The sequence below is a fragment of the Mycteria americana genome, chromosome 7, assembly GCF_035582795.1.
Source record: "Mycteria americana isolate JAX WOST 10 ecotype Jacksonville Zoo and Gardens chromosome 7, USCA_MyAme_1.0, whole genome shotgun sequence".
Lineage (NCBI taxonomy): Eukaryota > Metazoa > Chordata > Aves > Ciconiiformes > Ciconiidae > Mycteria > Mycteria americana.
In genome coordinates, this window is record NC_134371.1 from 66077445 (window position 1) to 66102502 (window position 25058).

Consider the following 25058-nt stretch of genomic DNA (forward strand, 5'->3'; position numbering starts at 1 on the left):
CGTAGAAGGAAAAACCAGTTGGAGACCAGTGTATTGTGAACAATAAATATTCATAAATTGTAATATAGCTATTTTAATATACAATCCATATGTAAAAATGAAGTCCACTGACTCCAAATACATAGCAAATGTACAGATTGTACAGGGACAGATGTGTGGCACTGTACCAGCATTTTTAACTCTTTGCAGCTCAACACAAACAGACATGCACCCACCCCACCCCCCAACTTCGGCAAACTTTCCATAAACTTCCTGCTATTTATATCATCATCATAAAATTGGCCTTGATCTCTCTGGCTGAACTGGTACCAAGACTTACAAGGAAATCACAAGGAGTGTATGAAGTCTAGAAAGGAAACAAACAGTCATGGTGACTTTGTTGAAGCTTAGACGCAGAGAGTTCAGGGGAGCTATGTACCTTGCATAGGCTTATACGAAAGAGTTACAAGGAGATTTGTTCACATTTCTCGCATGATTTTTTCATGCTTTTCTCCCCTTGTAATACTTCTACTTTCTGGTTGCATTTTTGTTCCAAGCCAGAGTTACTACCAGTTTCATATTATCCATTTTAAAATCAGGCCTGTACTCATTTCAGAGGTGTAAAAAATCTGTTTTCCAATGGATGTGTAATCAGCTGTGATGACACAAAGCACCGATACAAGATTTTGTAGTGATACTATCTAACATTCCTTGTGTTATACAAGACTTAGCAAATTGTACAGTTTGCTAAGTTCTCAAATTAAAATTTTATTCCAATTGAGCCAAGATGTAAAATGTTAAAGCTCAAGAGTTCTAAAACTCTTCAACTGCAAGTTGATTGGCATTGTAATTTTAAGCTCTGTTCATAGCTTTAGGCATTTTCAATTCAGGCACTTGGTATGAAGATAAGTTACAGAAAAATGCAGCATGAAAGAGTCTAGCAAGTTTACAGTGTAAAACTAGCCTTCCAAGCGCTTGCACATCGAATCACTTGGCCATGCCAAGTATTGCTGAGGCCTGCTTCAGCCTTTGTCAGCAGCAGAACGACAAATCCATCATGCCCTGCCCCAAATCAAAGAGAAGCCTGTCATCGCTTGTGAAGTTTGACCAAGGAATCCAAGTTTGAGTCAGTCAGGACTCCGACAGCATGCTCTGAGCTGCAGACCTTGCCATATTTACCCCATTAGATGCAATTTGCTGACAAATGTTTATCATGCAAATTAAAAGAAGGGAAACAACCACCATGTCGTCAGCTGTTCCAAGCGTCCTACAGAGAGGCCCAGGCTTCATGTCAAATGGAGAAGACAAGCATATGATAGTTCCAAAGGAGCAAACAGCAACTCTTAGGAAAAAAATCCATACGAGACCACCCCAGGTGAAGATTCCTCGCAAGGCAAGAGTCAGGAATAAAGGCATGTCATAAAGGTAATCTGCAAACTAAATATTCAGATGAGTTACGTTATTTTGCGTTCGGATGCCTGCAGTTCTTGCAGTTCACTGTGTCTCTTAAGCACTTTTAGATTCAAATCTCTTGAGTGCAGAAACTTTCTGTGCTGTCCAAATCCACCTACACCGTTCAATTATTTTGCAGTATCTAGAGGCACACTTCTAAAAGGAATCCCTGCTGCCCCAGCACTTTAAAAAGGAAGTAGTATGCTTGACATTGAATCCTTGTGGAAACTGGGCTTTAATGGCTGCACTGAGTATATGCTTGTCTTTAAAATCTGGCATCAAGTGTAGTCTATGAATGCTTGAAAATGAGGCCTCAAGTCTCACCTTGGTGTGGACAGGAACCATAGGACTGAGTGATTATTCCTCTTCATTAATGCCACTTTGTTGGGTTGAAAAATAATATTCCCCTCCACAGTGCTTAGTTTAGTCCGTAGATTGAAAAAAACTCCATGGTCCTTTCAGGCCCCCTACCAGGATGTAGCAGGAGAGGAAGATGTGCTTTGGTGATATTCTACACCCTGTCAAGAATGGGCCTCGCTTGTGCCTGCAGCCCTCATCTTTCACATCATTTCCACTGCTTGTCACGTCTCTGTACCAGCTGGGATTCCAGCGTTAAGAAAGTGCAGAGCCAGTGTGGCCTGTTTGAATTTGGCAATACCTGGGGAAAAAAACCAGCTGCTTTCTAAGCTGGAATCTGACTTGAAATTTTAGAGGCAAGTTAAAATCTTGGAGTTCAAATCTGAGTTCATACTTGAAAGTTCCAGCCTGACCATCTCTAGTTCTGCTTTGCTTCCTGTATTTCATCCCACACTGCTTTCTCCTCCCTGCCAGGATGACTGCAGGACTCCTCTGAGCTAGGAACTCCGAGAAGCACCTTTCCTAGAAGGTGCTGGACCCAGCAGTGGATGGTAACGCTTCCACTATGATATCACCAGTAAGTGCATGGAAAGGTAATTCATATAATGATACAAACTAGTTTTCATTGCTGGGTCTCTTTCAATCCTCTATGTGTTATGCATTACTAACTAGGTAAATATAGATTTATAAATACTTACGGGTCGAGGTTGCCCTGAGAAACACTTGTTGTAATCTCTAATGTCCTGTACAACTTGTTTACTTGGCTTATCTTGTTGCTTTTCACAAGAGACATTATCCAGAAGAACCACCTTCATAAGAAAAGATCGGCATTAGCACGGTGTATTTTAATCTCCCATCTCAAAGATAGCACTCTGTAGTATGTGTCTCTCCATAGTCTCTCTCTTGCAACTGGACCTTTGTCCAGCTCCAGCAGTTCCACAATAGCAAGAACATTTTCCTTTTATAACCTGCGTCTGACCTTCCAGTGCAACAGGCAGCCTCTGACCGGGGTCAGATGAGATTAGGAACTTCCATATTGCTTTTTATGGAATGTTGTCCCAGAGATTCAATAAACTATATGAAAGTAAAATGCTGGAGGCCTGTTTAATATTTCACAGAGTTGCCTGATATGACACGTGTCAAATGATAAATGCGAATGGCTGCAGGAATGCAAAATCAGAGGATAAATAAAGTTGATCCTAAGAGCTCAAGCTTGTCATTTTGTATGTGTCATAACGCAGATGTGTACAAGGGAGGTAAGTCTTACCTTTTGTCTGCAGAGAGGGCAGGTTATTGCTGCTAACCAGGGACTATGTTTCCAGTATGTGATCAGACAGGAACCTACCAAAAAAAAAAAAAAAAAAAAAAGTTGTATTAAATACATTAAATATATTTGAGGATATTTAATGTTTACAAGGAATGTAATTCTTTGCTTTCATTTTAATACGTGGTTTCACTCCGCAAAGTGACTGTGTAAAAATGGAGCCTTAGCTCTTCTGCACTGGTCTACACAGAGATACATGGACCTCCTCAGGAGGCTTTGATTCAGTTTCTTTTCCTGTGGATAGCATCTTATTCTTGAAGCTCCCCTGACTGTGGTTGAAGCGCTCAGGAATACAGGCACCCTTCAGAGCACAGTGTTGGCTGCGGTGGACAAAAGCAGCGCAGCTGCATAAAGGTGGAGTTCCTCCAGAGCTAGTATGACTTTTAAGGATTATGAGGGCCAGTTAGCCCAAATAAACCAACGTGCACAGCCGAGGGACGGCCTGGTGATGCGGACTCCTGGTGGCACAACATATATCACGGTGGTGAAGTATCATACGTTGGGCTATTTTGTCTGTTTGCTCCCCCCCCCCCCTTACTATATTTCGACTCTGTTACCCTGTGAACTGCGTAGCTCTGGAAGAGCGAGTTGCTGCATTCTTTTTGATTCTTCTTACCCAGACAACTGCTGATTTCCCAATACAACATACTAAGGTCTCAGGTGTGAAAGAGGGCAGAGTCTGAGGACGGTGAGATGAGACTGCACGTAGAACTGACAGCAGTGGTTGACATACATGAATGTCAGTGCTGGCACCGACGGCAAAAACAGCAAAGCATAAATAGCATCTAGTCAGAAGCAGCACAGCTTGGCTTTCAGCTCCTGGGTGCAGTGCGCAGTGTGACAGGTCAGGAAAAAAAAAATCTCTCAACATGTAAACTGATCAAATTTGACAAGGAGCCCAGTGAAAACAGCAGCAGAACGCAGCGCTGCCATTTTGATGGAATTGTCTTATTGAATTGAACAATGCTCTTTGTTCTTAAAAATAACCAGCAAGTAGTTTCTTGTAAGCCGTATTATAAGAAGTCGTCTTCAGGAGCCCTCAGTGCAGGGTTTTTCTGCACGCAGACTTATTTTGTCTGTTGTCACTGAAAAGGGGAATATTGGAGAAACTGTTTGAAATGAAGTCTAAAAATGTTCATGATGTTCTCAGTTACATCTTACATACCAGGACTAGGGATGGATAATTTGGCCCAAAGATCCTTTTTATGAACCTCGCTTTGACTTGTGCCTTTCACTTCTGTTTTCATTTGAGTGCAGGGTTTTTCTTTACGACTCCTCTATTTTGTTTGCATATACAGACCAGTTGGCTGGGCACATGGCTGTGTTTCTATCTAAATCCCCCTGTGGTATGTATAAACTCAGTCTGGCAGCCAGCTTCCAGCTTTCGCTTGAACTTTTGCATTTGGCAAACGTCGTGCCTGACTTCAGGAACTGCTTTGACCCTCGGGGTCCAGATCCCGTATCGTGATCCGCACGGCTCTATTGCTGGGCCTGTGCTCAGTCCCAGTGATGACGATGGGGCACTGATGGATCCCATAGTTCTTCAAGGGCTTTCAAAAAAGAAGCCTGTGGAAATTAAAATTTGCTGCATGCAGAATCCTTTGTTTAGTAGAACAGGAAAGGAAGGACTCCTCTGAAGTTGACCTATTTGGTCTTCAGTGCATTTTTCATAAAATAGACAAAATCCTGTTTTAATCTGGCCTGCTACACAACCTTCTGAGGGAGTCCGTAGGTTTCTCTAAAATACCTCTGTGGTTATTGTTAATTAGAAAAAAATAATATTGCTCAAGGATCGCTTTTCAGTTGAACTTCCTGAACATATGGTTCAAACTGAAGCTGAAAAGGAAAACTTCAGGACAAACTGTATGAATTACTACTAATAATAAAATCAGACATTTTTTATAAGTCCACATTAATCTTCTTTAAAAGCTCTGGGTTGACCACATTTTTTAAATAAAACTTTTACCAGAGCGGAATTTATTAAGAGAGCTCAGCATTGCCTTAGCTCTGTTCCACGGGGCATCAAGAGAAGTTTTATTACTGATTTCAGTCACAACAGACTTAGATCTACGCCGAATGGTTTTGATAAGCCCAATGTAAAGTTTTATTGGTTTAAGACATGAAAAACAGACGTTACAGAGGCCGCTTCTACTATATAAACATAGTGATATAATGCATGGCACTGGAATCAATGCTTCAGAGTGTAAATGATGATGTACTTGAGGAAAGTAAAGCCGAGCTAAATATAGACAGCTAACGATAACAATATATACCAAGCTTGTATAGGGTACTTCTCCTCTGCAGATCTCAAAATAAAAGAAAAATAAAGTCCATATCATTATGTCGTATTCACAGACGGAAAAGGGAAAATTAACCAGGCCAGAGAAAAAAGAAAGTTGATGATCTTTGTTGTTATGTCTGTCTTTGTACTTGAAACTTTAACTTACTGTGACATTATGTGAAACACGTTTTGAGGCCATATGCTTACTGTTTGTCCTGGAGTGGGTTATATTCAAAGCATCCTTTTCCTGTATGTTATAAAACTGTTACAAAAACATGAAACCACCTAAGGTATTAAATCACTCGGGAGGCAGATGAGCCCTACAAAGTGTCCCTAGCTGTTGGTGATCCACTGATTTGTTGTTTCAGAGGATGGAGATAGTGGCAGTGGTGATGAGGAGTTGTGCTGTGTGAACATCATTTCAATCTAGAGAAAAATGACACTTCCTAAAGATAAAAATGTGCTTTTATTGCACCAGCATTAACAACACAGTCCCTTGTTCTCATTTATGCTTAGGTCTTTTTATAACACTCTTAGATGGTGAAAAAAGTGTCAATGGCTTGTAAATATAACTTGCACTTGCTTTAAGCTCTCTGTAAAATGCTAGAGCAGTAGAAAGGAGCTTTACGGCTCCGTTCTGACCAGTGTCTTCTGATGTGTCTTGCTGTTGCAGTATCAGACAGTACTGCCTCCAGCCGCCTGCCTGCCCCTCTGCCAGAGATTACTGACCTCGTGTGCACAGTAGCCCTGAAGTACCTTCACGGGCAGTTTCAGCCTCATCAGATCGTGAACTCCAGTTCTCTTCTGCCAGCCCTGCTGTGGGGATGAGAGCATTCAGCAAGGAACCTGATAAGCAGCTGGGGCAGTGAAGTTGTAAACTTCACCTGTAAATTCACTGGACGATGTAGCTCAGAGGTCTGAGAGAAAATGTTCAGTCCACGGACGCTGGTGGCCTTATCCTGCTGCCTTTCAGAGCAGGTGCAAAGCTCCAACTGGCTCTAGTGGTGCAGAATGTGGGCCTTAAAAATCCTGAAATCCCCTTTATAAATGCAATTATGAACATAACTCCCTCCACTATTCAAAGCTTCATCCTTGTATTCCCTTTGAAAAATTATTTAAATTTTGTAATCCTAACCATATGGCTTAGCCTCAAAGGCGGCATTTAGCAGACACATTTATCTAGAGAATTATGGTTTTACTTAGATTATCCAGTGACTATAAGCGTGCTGGGTGAGGACAGGAGACCACACCATGGGCACCCTCAACAGAAGGACCCTGAAATCTGGATCTGTCCCTTTCCTGTTAAGACAGATCCTGGACTGGAATAAACAGTTACTGAGCACGCATCGCAATGAGATGTCTTTGAACATTTTTTTTTCCCCTGTATGACCACACAAATTTACTTAAAAAACAATAAACACATTAAAAGAAGGTTTATACATGACTAGAAACACTTTTTGATTTGTTTAATATGTAACTTCCACTTCTGTGTGTGTGTGTGTAGAAAGCTTTTACAGGACTACAAGCCAATGTAATCATGCCTTCTTGGTCTAGATCACTTCTGCTTTATTGCAGGCAAATGTTTCACATGGGAAGCAAGTCTGTGGAACAGAATGAGACCTAAGTCCAGTGTGTCTTACTCTCAATTTTCACCAATATAAATACAATCAGAATTAATTTTATGGGATAGCTGGATTTTTATGCTGTTGATTAAAAAGACAAGCTGTCTTCCCAGAAATGAGTTCATGCCTGAAGATAAGACTTCATGTTTGTTACATCTTGAGCTTTCACAGTTACAAACTGTGTGATTATTAGACTTGATTTTTATAACAGGGTTTTTTTGCATAGTTGAATACAAATTGTGTGATTTTCTGGTGCATTTTACCCATTCCGTGAGCTCGTGTTGTAATTTAACAGTATCCTGTGAGATGATCTGTTGCTTCTTGTCATCTTAAGACTTCTTGGGCATTTCAAAAGTGGTACCTTGCAGATGTGAAAGCAATGAGCAAATAAAAATACTGTTACTGATTTTTTGGGGGGGATATAAAGATGGGACTTCTGCTGCTTCTTGTGAGAGCACTTACATTAATTCCAGGGAGAAGGGCTTGGTCCTGGTTGTTACATAGGACTAGAGAATTCTGTAAGAAGAGTGCTTTATTTAGTAGCCTGTATAAGCACTGCACTGTCAATCCAGAAAACTTACCACAGAATAAATGTCCACAGTTGGTTTCTACTGGGAGAGTAGCTGTCTGGAGGCAGATGGGGCAGCTGAAGTCACTGTGATTGCTAGGTTGCCAAATTTGGAGCGATTCCTGGAAGAGAAGTAGTACAGAGTCTTCAATAAATTAGTATTTCAATGGACATATTCAGTTCATTAATAATAATTTACTATGATTAGCAGAGAGTCACAGAAGCTAAGTACAGATGTCACGCATAACTAAGCAGTACTTCAGCAGATAATGCAAATGAGGCACAAAGAAATGAAGTGCTTTGTGTAATCCTACAGAAAGGACCAGTGTCAGAGGTAAGATCATGATGCCACGTTTCTGCTTCCAGTGATACATCCACACACCACTGGATAATGTTTATATGTTGAAAGCCAGTCAAGCTTGCACCACTGCCTTGTCTAGCTGTCGTTATTAGTCAGACAGCACCCGAAGTCTGCCTCAGTAGCTTTTGGATCTTTTTCCTCCTCCTTTGTAGTTACGTCTATCACTGAAATGTGCTGAAATAAAGACCGGTGTGTTCTCTGCCTTGCTTGGGTGGCAGAATGGTGTCCTTAGTGTGTCCCATAGGCTATGTAACAAAAAGACTCCTTTATTTAATTAAAAAGATTGCTTCCAAACAACCCTTCCTTAGCAAAGTCTATAATTAAGAATAATATTGAGCTTTGTTTTAGAGCGGGAAGATAAGAATTTTGTAAGCCTCTGAAATGCTAAAGAGGCATTTTGGAGCACATTTGCATTATATTTCTGTAGGGGGAAGGCTGAAGGATGTACGTTGGTCTTCCAGTCTTTGCTCCTAAATCATTGCCTGAAAGCAGTAAAAATCTATTTGGCAGTATATTCATCTATGCCAGGATTGTTTGACACAGTGGAAGATAAAAAAATGTTCTTACTTGATATTGATTCCTTACCACATTGAAAGTTTTTGCTACCTTTATTATGATGCACTAGCCAATCTGTAATGGATGATGGACCTGCCTACTTCGTCTTAGCACACCACGGAGAAACTTGCGTTTGACCATATGTTCAATTGCCGTAACCACAATGAGATCAGTCTTTGAAGAAAATATAATAATAATGTGGTTAGTGTCCTTTCTTTCTCAAGATAAAGTTATTTCAATGTTTCTATCAGTCCCAGAAACAGAGGAGCGCTTCTGAAACTGGGAGGGAGCTGCCGGGGAAGTTCCTCCACTTTAAGGCAGAGTCTGGAAGGTTCTTGACTGTCCTCCACTACCTATGCATGTTTAGCGAGGTTCAACAGGAGACGGTGTCAATTACAGTTTTATTTTGTATTTTGATCAAAAAATGATGAACTTCACATGTTTCTTAATGACCATCATTCTATGGAATGGGTATTATTTCTCCATTACTGAAGTAAGACATTCAGATGAGATGATGGCCTACTTTGGGTTTACAGCATCACTGTATGCTTGCTGTCCCTTGTTGCCCAATTTGGATTGCTTATTTGTTTCTCAAATACCTGCTTGGCACCTGTCTACATGACGGATCAATGCATGCTCTTCCAAGTATTTGACCTATTTATAGAAGTTTTGATAAAGAGAAGATGGAACAGATTGTATATTTTGCATGTCAAATACTGGAAGATCCTGAATGCCTGTGAAGATTCAAGCTCATTTGACAACAAAGATTTTATTTAAGTGATTAATTTTTCTAATGTAATAATTCCAAGAAAGAAGAGAGAGGTCGTCATGTAGGTCTGCCAAATGAATGAGCAGGAAATGGGGTCTCTTGCCACAGCCATGTCTAAAATGACGACTTCACCAAGTTACTAATTTTATATCAGCATCTTTAATGCCAGTCTTGCCTTCCTGTAATGAGGCTCTGTAAATAAGAAGCACCGGAGGTTTTAAAACAATGTGCCATAGCTACTGGAAAAAGTCTTTCTCCTTTACAGTTTGTGAAGTTACAGCTGTATTTGTTCCTGATTCTCAACAGAAAAATTTCAGATGCTGAAGGTGTTGACACTGTTTTCAGATTTTCCTCTCTATGCACTGATAAGATTATCTCCTGCTGAGATATCAACCACACAATAGCCCCACAAAGCTGGGATGACTGGATATGAATAACTAAAACATAACGATCAGATTCAAGTCCAGTACACCGACAGCTGAACTCCAGGCAAGCAGGTTTTAACACAATGCTACTGAAAATTCATACAGCACATCCCATTCCTGTATTTTGACTTCCCATGCAATAGTGATGGGGTATTTGCAGATTCGGAAGAGCATTATTTCAGCTGATACAAGCTGTAACAGTTTTCGTCAGCTGAGGAACTGCCCCAGAGCAGTTGTGTTTATAAACACTGGGTACATGACATAAGCCGATTAGGTATCTATTCTTTATTTTTGCAAAGTAATAACACACACATTTCTTTAGCTTTGTCTCATACAACAAAGGGAACCAAATGTGTTTCCGATTATGCAAGAGATACTGAGTCAAGGGAAACCCAGCATTCCCAGACCATAACCGATGGAAATTTTGAAAAGCTCTCTTGCCCTTTGCAACCTTAACAAGTTGAAACCGCTCATGTATTTTGTATTAGAATGTGTTGTACAATAATTAACTTACTATATGACTCCTAGGGGACAAATGATTATAGTTTTTTTCCAGATGACTCATCTTCTGCTGACTTAATGAGCGAGTCTGCAGAAACAGAGTTTGTGCTGTTCAGAAAATAGGAAAATTGACTGTTGCTGTGTTGCCGTATGACACCAGTTCTGGCTGCTGAGGTAAGCTACCACGCGAAGGGGCTGGGAACTCGTCAGCTGAGGGCAAGTTGCTGTTGAGACCTTGAAAATGCTGTTGGAGCGTCTGAGTTAGAGTTAGGACTCTATGAATTAAAGCAAAGAACCAGGCAACGATCCTCTGCTAATGGCACTAGGTGAAGAATATGTGCAGGTATACGATGAAGGAAAATCATTCAAACTCAGTACCACGAAGCAGCTTTTTTTATCTTCTTGTAACCTCTCTCTTACTGAATGAAGCAAGGTGGGAAACTCAGCCAGCTCTGGCAGTATGACTAACAGGTGGCAAATTCTGAGGGTCAAAAAAAAAAAGGGGGGGGGGCAGCTCTTTACATGTACAGTTAAGCAGGAGACGTTCTTGTTATGGATGCTAGAAATCTCTGAGTTCAACAGGCACTGGGCATCAAGTACTATTAAATGCAGAGGTAGTACCTCTGACTGAGGAAGTTCCTGAACCATAAATTGCTAGAGAATGAAAGAGTGTTCTGGGGAAGCATCATTAATGTTTCTTTATTCTGCTGTAGGCATCCATTGCTGCAGAGAGGGCAAGATGGCCCTGGTTTGACCTGGTATGGCCATCAGCACGGCATTTGGGAGGAAAAAGAGACTTGGAGTCACCTTCAGCAAAGATATCAGTGGCTTAGTCTTGTCCTGAGTAGACAGGCTAGGAAAAACATGCCAAATCTTTCATTTCTTTTTAATAGATTATGTGCACATAATCAAATTTCTGAATTATTTAGTCCAAGCACTCAAAATGGTGTTTGAGTTGGCTTTATCATCATTATAAGGGACCACACAGCTCGATCTGATAGAAAGAGAAGACAGATGATACCTGACATAGCTGTAAATCCGCCAGAATTAATTTACCCCTTCCAAAATCTTGAGCCAGCCTTTGAACATTTAAACTAGCAGATTGAATTAGAGATTGAAGTAGCTATTAATGGCAGTTAGTATTTCATGTCATGAGGCTGTGAGTTTTTGATGGCATTAGATAGTCTTAACAGATAAAATATTTAGTGTAACTTTGCCTAAAATGACAGATTTTTAGGGAGCTTCCTCTCATACAGTAGTTCTACATGTAATTACAAACAGTAATTAAAATTGTCATTCCTGTGAACATCTTGGGCTGGAAACTTTGAGAGTGCCTATAAAAGTCACTATTTCATAGCCTTGTATTTGGATCTTGGTGCCTGTCTCACCTTTGAAAATCCCAGGCCTGGATAATGCCATACTGATACTGTAAAGCAGCTTTGATGCATAAAAAGGGGACTATGGAAGTACTTTTCTATGTAGCATCCGGAAATTACGCTCCTGTGCCAGGAACATCTCTGCTTTGAGAGAAGTGGGGCAAACTCACACCGTTTGTCACCAGAAACATCATGTTCCATCCAGTAATTGTTGATTAGCTGCAGTCAAACTGGGGAGTGCCACAAATTATAGTACAGAAAACCAAGTGTGGAAGCTCCTTCAGGATTTATACTGCTCACACTGGTGAGGTTTGCAATGAGTTTGTTCACAAGTCTAAGAGACAGAGGGAAGCTCAAGAATTCCTCATACTTGAAACCACAGTATTCCCGTTGCGTTATATGAAGGAAGATACCCAAGTCAAGATTTTCCGTACAGTTTTCTTAATACTACTTTGAACACCTAATATTAGCTTTTGTCTAAGATTCATCTTTACAAATCCTAAAATATTGGTGTTTCTAACCCATATGTTCTTGGGAATCATGCTACGGCCAGAATGGGATGGTAAAAGGTATAGTCCAGTAGAATTCAATTTACTGCATTTGCAAGAAATGGGGGGAAAAAACCACCCAAAGTTCAGAAGCAGATTATTCTGAAAAATGGACTTAGAATCCAAGGATCCAGAGAAGGCCTTAAACTCTGCCACCTCAAATTTTAAGCGCCACAATACCTATCTTTTGGGCATCCGTCCCACCATGAATTCCCTAGTCTGGAGTTACGACTCCCAAGCACTTTATATAGCACAGAGAGAGACTGAGACATGTAAGGATAATGCCCAAATCACCCAGGCCAAGTACTGGAGATGCCCACCACTAGCCAACTGTAATACTGACCACACAGGTTATGTCTAAACTCCCACCACTTGCAAGGAAAACCCCATCATGGTGTCAAGCTGGGGGACCCAGCATCCTCTCAAGCGCACAGGAGTATTCTTTGAAAGAACTGGGCAGGGCTCAGCGTTTTCAAGGAGCGGCACTGGTCACCTTTTAATTAATTCTCAGTAGGGAAAGCTTTCGCCCATGCAGTGAATGCTGGCGTAGTGCTTTCACTGACCAAAGAGATTCAACCCCCATGTCCACTGAGAAAACCCTCCTCACCACACCAGCGGAGACCAGCAGCAGTTTTCACCAGACCACGTGCCCGAACTAGCTAATGGACAGAAAGCGACTCCTTGTGCCAAAATACTGAGGGAAAATGAACCCACTCACTTCAACAAACTAGCGAGACAGTGAGTTGAATGTACTGTGACATACATGCTCATATATGACAGAAATGGCTTTTGAAGACTTACATTAAGATTATAGGAGTTGCAATGGATGGCCAATGTACAGTGCTTCATGTCAAATTTTAAATTTGCTGATTGGCGAAGACCAGGGGAAGTTTCCATGTTTATTTTTAAATACAGTTTTAAGTTTTTCTAAAATCAGGTCCTTAGGTTTGTATTCCTTTCTCAGTGAGCACCACAGGCATTACTTGCTTTTGGGGTCAAATTTGCAAAAGAATTCTCCACATAGGTACCTCATCAGGGGCCAGGCTTTGAAGCTGTTCAAGCCCAGAAGTTCCCTGAGTGACAGTCAGATTTTCTGAGAAAAAGGAGATCTTTTCAAATCCAGACAGATCTTTTGGCTTAAAAGGAAAGCTGAGCATTTCAGAAAATAATTCTAGTAGAACTCTGCAAAATTAAGCCTATTGTTCTAAAATGCTGCCACTAGATTTGATGAATTTTTAATACTTATATGCAAAAGAAAGGCATGAAGTAGTGATCAGGTCCTTGATTATGAAGCCAGAAACCTTCCTCTCCATGACACAGCTCAGCTCACGACATCTTTCAGTTTTACCACATGGAAATTTAGTTTTAAAGCATCAGTGATGAGTCCATCCTTAGCAAGTCTGAAGAGAAGAACTTAAATTTTAAAAGCACTTAGCAAATTCAAGTGCTAACAAATATTTATTCATTTTTCCATGAGCATGTGCCATCATTTAGAAGTAAAACAGACCTTGCTTTGAGGTTTAAACTTGTTAGGAAAGCATGATGCTGTGTGACCTCTTGGTCAGATTCCTGTGATAGGGGAGCAGCTGCTCCGTGTCTCAGTTACAAGGCCAATTAAGATGATCAGGGAGGATACACAGGACAACTCATTATTTGACAATACGTATTTAACCTCATCACAAGCAAATTAAAAATATGACATATTTTAAAGGGAAGAATTGATTCATGCAAGTTTTCCAAAAGTAATCCAATGATTAAAAGTATAAATAAATACTTCAACTATTTATTTGTGATCATTCGAATGAATGCTTCCTACCTACCCCTACATAAAGTTTGGCTTACCATTCCTCTTTCCAGAAATGTTTGAGAGGAGCTGAGTAGGTTACACCAGCTGACAGCGTTGGTGTGGAATCATTCATTGAGGCCAGCTATGCGTCTTTGTCAATTATTAACTCGGTTGCCCAATGGCAAGGGTCTGTCAGGTTTTCTAAATTACAGCTATGAAAGAAACGTGGTGGGTTCCCCCCTGCCCCGCCAAATAAAGCAAATCTGCTAAAAAAGCAGAGGACTCCTGGGGAAAAAAAACCAACAGCCCTCCCTTTCTAAAACATCTAAATAAATCTTCTCCCCCCAAAAGATGTTTAACATAATTGAAAAGATACCTGAACCTAATAAAAAAATTGCATTACTATTTTTAAATATTAACTTGATCAAGGGCACACTACAGATATTTTGATCATCTGATAGAGTAGCAGCTTATCAGTACTGTTGTGAAACAGACTTAAAACCTGCCAGACACTTGTGATGATACTTTGGAATTGCATAACTGCAGAATTAGATTGTGTAACACAATATTAGCCAATTAATCAAGTGAAGTGTAGAATTTTGCTAAGATAATTTTAAGAGATGGGCATATATACTTCATAAGGTATTTATTTTTTGTTATGCTCTATGGTCCTTAAGAAAGGCTCGATTTCTGTAAAGATGTTCTCCAATTTAATGCAGCAGAATTAATATGGAAACCTGTTCAGGGCTTGGTTTTGTGCAGCGTTAACCATCCTGATCCTGATTCAACAAGACGTTGAAGCACATGCCTAATTTTCAGCCCTCAGGTAACACATAACCTCGTATGGAGGGGTGGAGTGGGAGTCAGTAATATTGGAATAGAAATATACTTAGAACAAAAATAATGCCCCTGGCATTCCTGCTGAAGCACTGATAAGCTAAACAAAGCACTTTTCAAAGACTAATAACCGGATGGGATTTGTAGCGTAAACAATGCTCCTTGTTAGTCACCAGTCCCCAGGGCATCTTCCTCACTTTGTTACAGATAAATTGGCAACAAATGAAATACTGTATGCGATTTCCTGCCCTGGGTACGCAGGCGTGCTCGCACGCCAGTGTGATAGCTGTCATTTATTATTTATCCAAGTATGTATACAAATCTACAGTGTGATTTAATTACTTATTAAAGGTGCCAGACTGACAGATGCAGAAGCTGGAGCCGTTTCTTTATCCAGAGAACTGACACGGCATAAGCAGTGGCATCCTCTCCAGGCTGTTCCAGTAAAATGCTTCACCCCGATGGACTCCCCACATATCTGAGCATAGCTCTTTCTCTCCAACCTTTTCCCAACTACTCCGCTCAACATGTTAAATTCATGAAGGCTGCTAACAAAGATGTCAGTTACTCCTGTGATTTTTAGACAGGAATGTTTATACGCTGGAAAATTGGTTTGAACACATGAAATCTCTTTTAGCTAGGCCACTCGAGTATTTGATTAGTACTAACTCAAAAAAGGATTTGAATGGTTTTAATACAGAGGTGAAACCCCCTCTAACTACATAACAGCAAAAAGATTATAGGCGTTTTGTAAAGGTGAAATGAGCCCAGATTTCCTTTTACTTGCCAGGGGCTGTACGCATAGCGCTATGGCTCTTTTGTAGTCACTTCTGCCCTTACCTAACAGACACGCTGGTCTTGGAAACTGGATGCTAAATTCTGCGTTGCTTCAATAAGCAGGATTTTGGTTTCATTTTTTTATGTCAGTCTAACCCTACTACTGCTCAGTTACTATTACAGTTCAAAGCACTTCTCCCTGTCCCCAGGCACAGCTAGACGCAGGACAGCAGGGAATCTGCAGTCTTCTCACTCTTTCACTCAGCACCCAGTCTTTAACAGGGAAACTGAGATTTTATTAGGCTTAACTCATTGAATTTGACCATACACTGTTTGCCAGAGAAAGACTGTTAAATAATAGCGAAGTTCCCTTCACATAGCTCCAGAATATTTTGAGAAAGGTAACGGACACAAGGAAATCTCTTAAACTTCTATGAATCTATACATTAAATCAGTGAAAATGTGATTGCCCATGGCCAGCCATTTCTATTGCCTTGCTAACTTTTTTGGTCCCAGTACATGCCTGAAAGTTGCAAGCCTGGATCCATTTTGTCTAATTATAAGTTGAGCTTTTTTGGTGCTAGATCTTTGGTTGAGGCCTTAAAGCACAACTAGAGTTCAAGTAATACTGTTTACTGATAATAAGCTTGTCATTTTGGCTTTGGAGTTTGAGCTGGCCAACACTTAGGTGCCCGAGTTATTTTGCATCGTCGACTAGTCCCATCAAAGCCAACAGGTCTGTTCATGCCAACCACTCATATTATTGCGTTATTAATTCCCAATTTTACAAATAACGTTTCTTATTCTACTCCACAAAAGCTTACCTAACCAAAAACTGGGCCTGGGAAGTATAAAGATGGGATTGAGAAGTCTGAAGATGTGAAATAACACTTCCTGGCAGTGTTTCGGAGCAGGGCCTATGTGATGGCATTTGACACAAACCAGGGGGTTTTCGGCTGAGATGGAGTTTTGCATTATGAACTCCCAGTGTGTCCTAGCTGTGACCTAATTCCGTCCTGAGATGTAAGAGTGGTGGCTGCTGGCTGCTGGATACGTAGGCCAGCTTCACAGTGTTCTGCTAAAATGAGGAGCTAAGCTATCAGAAGTGCTGTGAACCTGGTTCCTATGCAAGAGCAAAACATGTCAGACCAGCTGTCAGTGAAGAGCATCAGGAAAGCAAGAGAGAAATCTCTTTAAATGGAAACATAAGTGAATGGCTAGTAAAATCAGACAATCGTAACTTTTATTGTAAAAAATGATCCAAGTGGAAAATGTAATTTTGTTAGAAATGCCAATAAAAAGAATTGTAACCTCCCTGGCACTGCTTGAAGAGAGCAATCTGTCAGAAAGAGGCTCGACCCCCCTGCTGTAGGAGTTGGCTTTCACTCTTTGGAATATGCTATACCAAGAGAACCTTCAAATATGAAAGAAAATGTCTTCAAAATTTGTAGCCAAATTGAAGCTTATTTTCAAAGAAAAAAAAGAAAAATGACATTGATATAAAAATGATGGGAAACCTGAACTCAGTTTTGACAGGTGCATGCTAACTTCCTTATTTAATATATAAATGTTGCGGTGAGTATCAGAACAATTCATCTTATGCTTTACATACCTATAGCTATGCTACTCTGTTTAGCTATGGTTGGGTTTTAGACATTTATGTGTTATTTAATAGCAAGTGATAGCTATGACATTTTCATCTAGTGTTTCTATTTTTGAACACAGAGTTCTTCAACTAGAGACTACTATTTAAATACTCCATTTAAAAACATGTCTTCTAGTCATTTTTCACACCGACTTACAGATGTTGAGAAAGGAATACACTTTAATAACTTAGCTGTGAATTTTCCCCTTAAAAATAATGAAAAAGTTAATAACATTTTATTCAGTGAATCTTCTATATTGGTGATAATGTCTCTCAATAATAAGATAATGGTATATAATAGGTGCAATAGAACATAGAGTTTTGAAAATTATTTTGTGTTTAGAGAGATTAGAGATATTACCAGAATGAGTTTCTCGTGCAAGACTACATACTAGTACCCTGGCACAGAATCAATCTAAAGGGATTACTTTTTTTGGAAATTAAGTTTGTGATTTCCCTGATCCTGAAAAAAACATGCTTATGAGCTTACTCACGGAGTAATCCCAGACTGCAGTGAAAACTGGAATTATTTGGTGCACAGTATTAAATAAGTGCAAGGATATTCTCAGGATCAGAATCTACAAACCAAACGGTCTTGTTGGGACACAAAACCACCTGCCAAAACGGTGCCTTAGAAGTCACAACATTGCACTGCCTTTTCAACGCACCTGTGGAAAGAGGATTCGAACGTGTGAATGTGGATTTATTTGTGACAAATACATCTCTGTCATAGTTCATATCCCAGTACTGAATTTTGTGTTACTGGCACCAACTGAAATTGTATCTGAGAAATTTAATACATGTGAACTTGTAAAGCCAGGAGCTGCTACCATGACAGTGCAAACAGTTCCATGATGTCAATTAATGTCAGCTAGCTAATATTGGAATTGCCAAAGCCCGCTTTCACTTGTGACCTTGTTCACTGAAAGAAAGGTAAGTACTAAAACAGAAGTGCAGATATCTGTGAGAAAGTAAACAAAAAGCCAGAAATAGAAAAGCAAAGATACGAGATTGACAAATGTTAAACAACCGAGGCAGCGAGAGAGCATGCTAGGAGGGAAGGTTACAGTGAGGAAGTGAGGTCTTATTGAGGAAAAATGATGCTGTAGAGGTGTAAATATTTTATCCTGCTTGAGTCACTGTTCATAAAAGCTCCCAATTCTGAGATGTTTCCCTGAGATAACTGAGGTAGATCATTCCTTAAAGATGTTAACCATTTATCCTCCTGCTCTGTGAAGCCAAAAGGTACAATTACAAAGATCTGGTCGCAATCTGTTTTATAAATGTAGGTAGTTAGTTTTCCACCTCTGACTTGCTTTGTTTCCAGTGTAACTTTTTATGGAATTTAATGCGATATCACGACTTTTGGCTCTGTGGCATTATTTCCATCTTTTATCTAACACCCTCCCCAGACCCCCCCAACACGTGAATTACATTATACCAAAGCAGAGATAATCTGTCATTCTCTGCACTCATCTTTTCTAGGTCTTTAAGCGGTGACCAGGTAAGGTAGTCGTCATATAGTCTATCTTGTCTTTCTCTTTTTGACCCTGCAAATTGAATTTCCTTTCCCCAGGAGAATTTAGAGAGAGTGGACGGGTCAGAGACACTCACATATCTAATTTAAAAAGCAGACACGTTTCTGCAGAGCCTGTGGCTCTGAAGAGTACTGAGGCATGTAACTTAACAATTGCTTGAAATCAAGTCCAAGCAGCCTCTCTGTCCATTCAGCTCCTTTCCCCTTCTCTTCTTTCTCCAATGAAAGATAAAAATCTGTCTAGGTTTTGTTTATTTGTTTTACGCATGAGACTAACAATAGATTCCTACTTTGCAATTTAACGTTCTCTGTAATAAAGTGTGATCTACATCTCTCGTGTTAACAATATTGTTAAAGTAACATCTGTTTCAGTTTATCAATGCCTACTTCACTGACATATGATAAACCTTAATTTTTATAAGTACCTGCTATTTTTTTCTGAAACTACCATAATAAACTAAATGTACTAATAACACAATAATTGCGTTGTTGTTATTATTCTGTGTAACAGGCGTAGATGCATTCGTACTCTATATACACACTCACTGTATCACACGGGCTAAGATAACTACACCTGAAATTTTGTAACCAAGGACCCTAGAATTACTCCAGTCAAAACAAAATTCATTGTAAGACAGACTAGAAATGCCAGTCAAAGCCTTCATGGTTTTAATGAGATGACTATTTCTTACCACCATTAAGTCTGAGGGGATCAAAGAAAATGTTCACTGAGTTAAGATGTGCTAAGAAAAGTGTAAAGAAGAGCATAAACAGCTCAGGAATTCCAGGAATCCCACTGGCTTAAACAGTCTTTTATTAAAAGCAAGTGTTCTCATAGTTGAATGACTTCCAAGATGGGCCTCAAGTGATGAAAGTATTTCCATCAAACGTGAAAATACTTGAAAGATGCTTATTCCATGTAAAAATATTTCCACCTTTCAGAAAAGCCTGAATACAAGACTCCTTCAATGAATATACTCTTGTACAAGGTATTAATTTTCAGAATTAATACACAAAATATCCAGAATTCCTACTATTTTTGATAACGAGTAGATTATAATGACTTTCATCTCCTGTAACAGCCAGACAAAATATTTCAGAGTATTTTACAAAACAGATGCTTCAGTTATAGAGCGAAAAAATTTACATTCATCATCATGACATTGCTCCCATTTCCCTCAGGGCATAATTGACCTGGAAAGTATCGTAGAGCATCTTCAGAGAAAAAGCAATGGGATCTCCTTCCAACACATCATGCACAGTAGTCAGTTGTGTTTGCTAACTGTGCAATACAGAAATACCCTATATACCCTATATTGTCCTACTCCCCCCTCCTCGCTTACCTAAAACACCGATAACAGTACCTCCTGCCCTCACCAAAAATCATACAAGTGCATAGACCAGAAATATTTTGAAATGGTCAATGACCCCAGGAGTACTTCAGCCACCAGGACTGTCTCTTTTTACTGTTTCTGGTTTCACCCTTTCTTTCCATCTCCTCAGGCTGCTTTTCTCAGCTAGAAATAAGGAGGTAAGCCAGTACCATGTGCCCAAACAGCTCCTTTTCAGATCATTGTAAGATCTTCTCTGTACCTCAACCACTCACTGCTCCGGGAGTTATTACTCTTGTAAAATGCAGTTCATGGCGAGATTGGAAAGCAATCATGAAGTAAGCTGTTTCTCCCCGCCATTCTCACGCCCGACTGGAGTAAGCAATGAATTGGTATGGCTCTTACAGCGGACACAGGTCTCTTGGGTAACTTTCTAAGGAGCCATCAGGCCCTGGGGGTACAGCAGTAATCACAAGACACCGAGTGCTGACTGCCAGTGACCTGCAGTTTTGGAAGCCTGTTCCGTCTCTTGTGCAATCAGGAAACACAAACCTGCGTGAAACCAGCAAGGTACTGATAATCTTCAGCCAGTCAGATAACGTGAGTTCACATTAGAATCATGATGTGGTTTTTTCCTTCATATTTTATGATTTTCAGGTATTCAGTTATGCTGAATAACTTTTATTTGATTATAAGAACTGCTGAATTGGCCACATTTGGGGAACAGACAGATAGCCAATGCCTTTTTCATGAAAATATAATAACTTCCAATACACATAGAGCTTGATTCAAAAGGAAGTGGGAGTGTATATGCCAGGAAGATGTAAGAGATGATGACAGGACGTGAAGGGAGGTGTGGCCCAGGGAATGCAGCAGGTATCAAATCAGTTTGTATTGTGTAATAATTAACTGCACACATTTTGGCAATTGGTTAGTTTCTAGTCTCTGCATCTGAAAAATTCAAATATGCCTCAGCGCCATAGAATATCATGAGGCTTATTTGATGCTTCTAAAGCTTTTGAGAGATGCTCGGGAAGTGCAGATTTCCATAAACCATATCAGTCAAGCTACTAAATATGACTGAAAAGCTGAGGATCATTTTTCATCTCCTGTATTCTAAAGGCGAGAAATGTGCAAGTTACATAACTAACCACCAAGTGTCACTGTTTGGTATTTTTACATTCTGACGTCTTTGTTCCCTAGTGCTTAGAAAATCCCTTTTAGATGCAGTCCTCCAAATGAGGATTTTCCAACAAGAGTAAGAATATTTTTAAACTACAAGAGACATGCATATCTGCCACACAAGGTACGGGAAAACTCAAGTGTCTGGATATGCAGCTTTCTTGAGCACGCCACCAAATAATGTCTGAGCTAAATATTGTTCATATTACTGGATATACTAATGTAAGTCCCACTGAAAATAAAAAAAAACACCTTAGGAATCAGATTTTATTTTTAAGCCTAGCAATTTAAATTATTGTAGCAAATGCCATTCTTCTTTTTTGTTAAGAAAGGTAGACAACCCTTACTGAGAGATTGTCAGATGCTTTGTCAAGAAGGCAAAGGATGCACAATCAAAAAGAGTGAACACATTTTAAATAAGTTCCCGTTGTGAGAAGTAATTTAACCTGACTTAAAAATGCAGTAACAGCAGACATCAGACAGCAGGAGATTGAACCGCAGTCCTGGCATGAGGTGCCAAGCTAGTCTTCCCTGTTTCTAGAATGTTAATATAGGTCATAATCTTTGATTGGCACAAAACCAGAATTTGCTGACAGACATTCATGTCAGCTGTGGCTCATGAAGAAATTTCCAACCAGGCTTGAAAAATAAAAAATAAAACCAAACTACCTCAACTCTACGTAATTTACATAGCTTCCCTTTGTTACTACTTCTTCTGCCCCCCACCCTCCCAGCTGAACTCCAAGCACAACTTGCCAGTGCTGTGGTGTTCCCAATGTGCCCCCGTGTAGATGCAACTGGAAAGATGTAAAATAGCTGCACAGATTTCCACATATATTTGTATTGTAGTTCTCTGTAGAATTCGGTATGCCCTAAGTATAACGTTCCTCATAAAGATCCTTGCTGTGTGCTAATACTGGTTTATCTGGGTGAGCACTCAGTCATTTGGAGTCAGCCATTTGACATGGATGCAACAGCCAGGACTGCATGGGTGAGCCAATCTCTTCTGACATAATCCCAGATTACCAAACCTGTATAGCCTGCCTTTTTATTTCAAGTAAGTGCCTCTCCCACAGATCTCAGCCAAGCTTCCTGCACTATCAACAGTCTGTAACACTTTTCCAGCAGAGGCACCCCTTATGAATAATAATTTCTAGGTGCTTTTGAATGAGGAGCAACCCTGAAACAGGGGTGTATTAGGCCTTGGCTGGATCTGATTACACTCCAGCCTTCCGTCCTGTCTGCACTGTATAGCCCTCTCGTGGAAAACTGTTCTCTGCAGTAGTTTTTGCATGTATGGAAGACGACCCCACTGAAACAGGGTATGTTGTCAGGGCCCTGAGTGCACAAATAGACTTTAATGGCCTCACTTGGCGCCTCCATCCACACCCTCTGCCCATGGGCCACTCTATTTAAGCTCAGCTCTAGGCCTTCAGCAGAGTCACAGTCGTGCCTGTGCCTGGCCACAGACTCCACTGATCTGGACTGTGACCTGGGACTGAATTCCCAGCTTGACCTCAGAACTGCCCGGTGATCATGGGACTGTGCCTGACTCTGGCTAACCTCACTGGACCTGACCCTGACCCGCGGTTTGCCTTCCGGGCTTTACTTTGTACTTGCCTCATCACCATGAACTTGCCTGACCATCTGAACTCACGGTTGAACTCCCTGGACCTCCCCTGCTCGCCTTGCTCAGATACTGTGGGATGGGGCCATGGCTGGTGAAGCCCCTGTCCTGCTGGCTACATTCTTGCTCTTGGCTTCATGCTCCCTGGAAAGCAGCTGGCTTTTGCTGCTCCCTGGCTTTTGTAGCATAAACTCAGGAAAAAAGGAGTTGCCTGTAGAAACTGTATAAAGCAAGCAAGTGTGTGAGAGGTTGAATCTGCAAAGAAAGAGCATATAAAATCAAGAAACTGAAATGCAGAATTACGTGTTTCTGTGAAATGGGTTGTAGGAAACCAGGTAAAGGTTAGTAGGAAGTGACAGACACTAGGATGTGATACTTCCTGAGAAGGGAAAGGACATGTAATTATAGAAAGGAGAAACAGTAAGCAAATGAAGAGAGGTAAAAGAAAAATTAACAAAAGCTAGTAAAAATTATAAAAGAGCAAAAATATTAAAAAACTAAAATAAGCATGCTCAACAGTACAAATCCTAGCACAGAACTCTGTGGGATTTTACTGTAAAAACCTTTTATTCCTTATTCTATTTTTAATAAGGATTTCCAATAATCTTCCATGGCAACCAAATCTCTTTAAGAACCTTTGGTGAAGGGAACAGTCAAAGGGTTTCCAGAAATCCAAGTCTAGTCTCAAGCCTTTATCAATTCTGGACAGCACCACGGGGGGAAATACTCATGTAAATACTGTCCATGTCATCCACCACAATTTTAATCTCTGTGAGTCAAAGTACAATCAGTAACAGAAAATTAAAGATGTATCTTAAAGCAGAACAGCCAAAAAAGAAGAGCATACGATGCCTATTAACAGCTATTATTCAAGTTATTTAGTCCACTCTTAGGCTGACGTAAACACTGATGTGTTTAACGCCATCCTGCACATTCCAGTAACAACAGGCAATGTAAGAATCTTCATAAAACAGAATCAGCTAACAAAAAATAACGGTTCAAATCGATTAGTAAAAGAGGCTGTTGGACAGAAAAGTTACTGAAGTTCTTGTGCTGAAACAGCAAAGGGACAGAGTAATCGCATCTTCTTAGTGTAAGGTACTTAGACTTCTCTCTGGAGTGTCTGAGGCAGGGTACTATAGAAGACCAGATCCTGAACCAGGCATACCCAAGATCTGAACAAATAAAGTTAAGTTTTTCCTATGACACAAATATAATAGAGGAAAGCAAGTAGAATAATTTTGGTGTGTTTTTTTCCAAAACAAAAAAGATCAAACAAAACAGTACTCCTACGTTTTAGATATCATGTACTGAAATACGTAAGATGAAAAGAACGTGCGTGGTGCCTGTCTGGTGGCATTTGACATACTGCACAGGCAGTCATTACAGGGCCGCCTGCGGAGGCTTGGCAGCCTGCCCCACGCACTGCCAGGTGGATGGAAGGCTTGCTGGGGAGCAGCATTCAGCAGTGCCTCTCGAGCTGCCAGGCCTCCTTCACCCCCTCGCTGGCGGGGTGAAGACTGCCGCCCGTGAGCCCCTGGAGTATGGTCTGTTTTGGGTAGTACTAACAACAGCCTCTGAGGCTGAGGAGAGAAAAAAAAAAGACAATATAAATTAAAGAGATAAAACTGCCATAGCCCTTCTCAATGCTGCCTGCGCTGCTGGTCAGGGACATTGACCCTCCTGGAGAAGGGCTGAAACAGTTGCTTACCAGCCTTGTGCTTAAGCGTTTTCCATCCTCTGCCTCCCCAAAAGAAGGAACTGCTATTTTTACGGCATTTAACAATGGTGTTTTCTAAGCAATTCTGTATCCTGCTCTGAAAGTAACATTTGTGGCTGGTACAGGTACACTGACCTACCTACACCTTAGCCACAGGTAAGTCTGAACCATACCAGCAGCTCTTCACCCCGTGACCGTCCCCGGCCTACGGCAGCGGCTGTGACAGCCAAAAGACAGCCGCGGCCCAGGCCGCCAGGGCAGGAGGTGGCAGCGGCCGCCATGTTGGGACGGAGCGGCGCCTCCTGTGCGGGCTCGCAGCCGCGGAGGGAAGGTCGGGGCTGTACCCGCTGACTTCCCGGCCCACGCTTCACCCCAGGGGTGGGTGACACACTCCGGCTTCGCCCACACAGCCCGTTCCGGAGGCCGCGCCAAGCTGCGGCAGCGGCGGCCTGTGCCGCTGAGGCGAGCCGCCGAGAGGAGCGTCCCCGCCTCTAACGA

At 40.9% G+C, this 25058-nt stretch overlaps 1 protein-coding gene across 1 annotated transcript; it reads right to left on the reverse strand.

Moving 5' to 3' along the window:
- Positions 1 to 228: 228 nt before the first annotated feature.
- Positions 229 to 24841, reverse strand: LOC142413123 (E3 ubiquitin-protein ligase RNF170-like). Its single transcript, XM_075509168.1, has 7 exons — positions 24734 to 24841; positions 24552 to 24635; positions 23740 to 23820; positions 7597 to 7705; positions 3056 to 3129; positions 2487 to 2597; positions 229 to 1416 (listed from the first exon to the last, which is right to left on the reverse strand). Exons 1-7 carry the CDS (start codon positions 24839 to 24841, stop codon positions 1111 to 1113), a joined length of 873 nt encoding a protein of 290 aa, XP_075365283.1. The 3' UTR covers positions 229 to 1110.
- Positions 24842 to 25058: the final 217 nt, after the last annotated feature.

Bases quoted from the DNA above. Each gene is read 5' to 3' on its own strand.
- LOC142413123 (XM_075509168.1), bottom strand. From the start codon at position 24,841: ATGGCGGCCGCTGCCACCTCCTGCCCTGGCGGCCTGGGCCGCGGCTGT. The intron at 23,821-24,551 runs GTAAGCAACTGT...ATTTTTTGTTAG, and splicing joins AACGCTTAAGCACAAGGCTG to CTGATTCTGTTTTATGAAGA. The intron at 2,598-3,055 runs GTAAGACTTACC...TTTCTTATGAAG, and splicing joins GCCCTCTCTGCAGACAAAAG to GTGGTTCTTCTGGATAATGT.